We start from the raw sequence: 3010 nt of genomic DNA, 5'->3' as shown, positions 1-3010 counted from the left end.
CGTTGAAACAGGGAGTAGTTGACAGAAGCAAGAAGAATAAACCTACACTCCTACAGTGAACAGCCAACCAGTTTATAGGCACCATCTTAGTTACTGTTAACGAGTTTATAGGCACCATCTTATAGGCAGGTGAACAGCCAACCAAACCTTAAGCAAGGTACCGAGTTACTGTTCAATAGTTTATTTGCAGACACAAAAATACACCAGACAAACATAACAGCACAAAGCTGTAGCCTTCATCCCAAAATGATACAGTATACACCAATGGATCGAGAAAAATGCTTATCATGAGATTCATCGGAGCATAGTGACAGCCCACAAAAGGAGGAACTCAGTATTTTCATTATCCTGCCAACAGTAAATATGCCCTAACTAATTTAGGGCGGGCTGCAATGGCAGCTTGGCAGGACAAAAAGCACAAAGCACAGACACACGCACACCAGCACATCGGCCGTATCAATATACACCTGGATCCATCCAGGTTACTAAGCTCAGCTGAACAAATTGGGAATGCAGGCTCCTGTGTCAGGATTCTGCTGCTCCTTCCAGATACGGCCAGTGACCCGCAGTTTCAGCTCTTTCCTATCTCCACCTGAGAAGAAGAGAGCCATGTTGCGCTGAATTATTAGGCCATCATGGCTGTCCCTAACCTTCCGGTGGCTGTCCCGGATGCTGCGGGGAGTTCCCTCCCATATCATCTTCCTGCCATTTGCACCAACCTCAAGGCTATAGCTGTAGTTCCTAGCATCATTTTCATCACCCATAAACCGGAGGAAAGCCATGTATACTGGTGCCATTCCAAGCTGAAAGGCCTCAAAGTGCAAGCAAAAGTACTGCCCAAAACAATGAAAAACCTAGAAGGAGATAAGATAGTATCAGACTAAATTCACTTGATTCAAAAATAGATAAAGCACAACTTTCTTATATCATCATAGTATCATACTAGTGAAATGTGGTCACAAAATCTTGTTCCACTAGCTGAATGCATATCATGTGTTTGATTCACGTATTTCCAATGAGGGATGTTGAAAATAACTGATGATGCGATAAGTAAACATCTGTTATCTATACTAACATAAACTGATAAAACAAGGCATGAAGGCAATCGAGACTACTATAACTTAATTCAAACATAGATAAAGCATAACTTCCTTGATTATGTAGTAGAATATGATAAAAATTTGTTTCCTTAGCTGTGGCGATTTAACTTATTTCCAATGAGGAACATTCAAGACAACAGAAGGTAAGATATAAAAAAATCTGCACTACTATAAATCTTATCTAACTGGTTAATAAAGAAAGCAATAAAGAGATCAAGAAAATTATAAATATAAGGGAATACTTACAGTTAGCATCCAGGTTGCATTTTCAACCTCTCTTGGGTTGGACTTGACATAGCGGTGATTAAATGTACATCCAGAGTGCATGTCCACTTTATGATCATCTCGTAGATGTGCCACAAGAAAAGGAATATCCCCAACAACTGAGCATTCAGAACCAGCATAAGGGCAGTTGTATGGCCTAAAGTTACACTGTGACTCATGCTTGAGTTTGCTGTAGTATGGGAAGACTTCTGGACATCCAAGAGAGTAGTATTTGCAGGGGAGCTCAAGTGATTCAGCCACTTTTTCTAATGCCAGACACCTGATGTCACCGAGCTCTTGTCGACAAGTTGGGCAGCGGTTGTGCACCCGAGTTTTGCAGGTGGAACACAGAGTATGACCATTTTGGCACTGTAACATAGGGAAAAATATCAGTCTGTTACAAGCTAAATTTTTATGTCGATTGTTGAGTCATGACTTTCAAATGCTAAACCTAGAAAATTCAAAGTTTCATATAATAAATACTAAAACTAGGATGTATGGTTTCATTTACATGGTTTCTAGAAGAGATGAACAACAGGGAATGGAAAATAGTTCCATCAACAAACATATATTGTTCAATGTACTAGAACAAAAAAGGATTATACTAATACAATGGATATGAAAGATGCGTACACACAGCTTCATCTCTTAAAGATTTATGTGCCATACTATAAAATTCAGACCACACAGCAACATTTGGTATGTACTTTGTTTTAACCTTTACTGGTGTACTCGAAAGATTGCTTGACTTGTGAATTCTAAAAGCTCCAAACAAGCTAACTTTGCAGAAAAGGACACCACGTAAGTGCAATACTTTTAATTGAATATACAACTAATTAACCTTTCTTACAGATGTGTATCCTAATGTGCCCTATCCTTATATAAGAAATCCTTTGTGTGCAAGTTATCACCCAATTGGAAAATTGTGAAAATATGTTAAGATGGTCAGCTTAAGCCCTGTGAGCAAGAAACAAAGAAACTTCACCCTCCCACCCCCAACACACAAAAAGAGTAAAGGAAAGGGAAATCAAATAGGAATGTAGACAAAAAGAAAATGCACAATACTGCGGCATTCTACTTGCTATTGGGTAAATGAGCTCAAAATGGGAATTTATATATAGAGGAACTTATATATAGAGGAACGAGTAAATGAGCTCAAAAACAAATTTTGAAGATGCCTAGTCAGCAACCAAACTACTAAAGAGAACTGCATAGCTCATCAAGCAACAGGAAACTTATTGGTCGAGATTTTTACTGGTCAGTTCAGAATCAAACATGAAAGCTTTAGAGCATCCCATGGTTGAATGAATGTTGTGTTATTTGTGTCTGCAAAAAGAGACATATTGGAATCATGGTGTGCTATTCAGGAAACTATCATAGAACATCAATAAAACCTTATCAATATATAAGGTTATTGAAACACACTCCTGTGAGGAATATATAAGGAGCTTAAAGTAAATAAATTCAACAATTATTGAAATGTTCAATTTTGGAGAGACAAAATTTCCTGTGGGAACTATGCAAGAGCAGTAATCCACAAAGAATTCTGTAGGCTCAGAGGAATCCAAAATACACAACAGTAACTTAAAGAACAAATGATCTGATTAAACCAAAAGGACATCTCTAGTTTGCAAAAACCATACCTT

At 38.0% G+C, this 3010-nt stretch overlaps 1 protein-coding gene across 1 annotated transcript in view; it reads right to left on the bottom strand.

Moving 5' to 3' along the window:
- Positions 1-267: 267 nt before the first annotated feature.
- Positions 268-3010, bottom strand: part of LOC136467019 (E3 ubiquitin-protein ligase SINAT5-like) — a 10532-nt gene continuing 7789 nt past the window's right edge. The window contains exons 2-3 of the mRNA XM_066465576.1: positions 1347-1733; positions 268-854 (exon numbers count right to left, since the gene is read on the bottom strand). Coding sequence (XP_066321673.1) covers positions 492-854; positions 1347-1733 — 750 coding nt within the window. The 3' untranslated portion in view covers positions 268-491. The remainder of the gene's footprint in view (positions 855-1346; positions 1734-3010) is intronic.

Source organism: Miscanthus floridulus, chromosome 7 (genome assembly GCF_019320115.1).
Source record: "Miscanthus floridulus cultivar M001 chromosome 7, ASM1932011v1, whole genome shotgun sequence".
NCBI classification, from domain to species: Eukaryota; Viridiplantae; Streptophyta; class Magnoliopsida; order Poales; family Poaceae; genus Miscanthus; species Miscanthus floridulus.
Note: the sequence above shows the minus strand (reverse complement) of the source record. Positions and strands in the feature narration are given on the sequence as shown.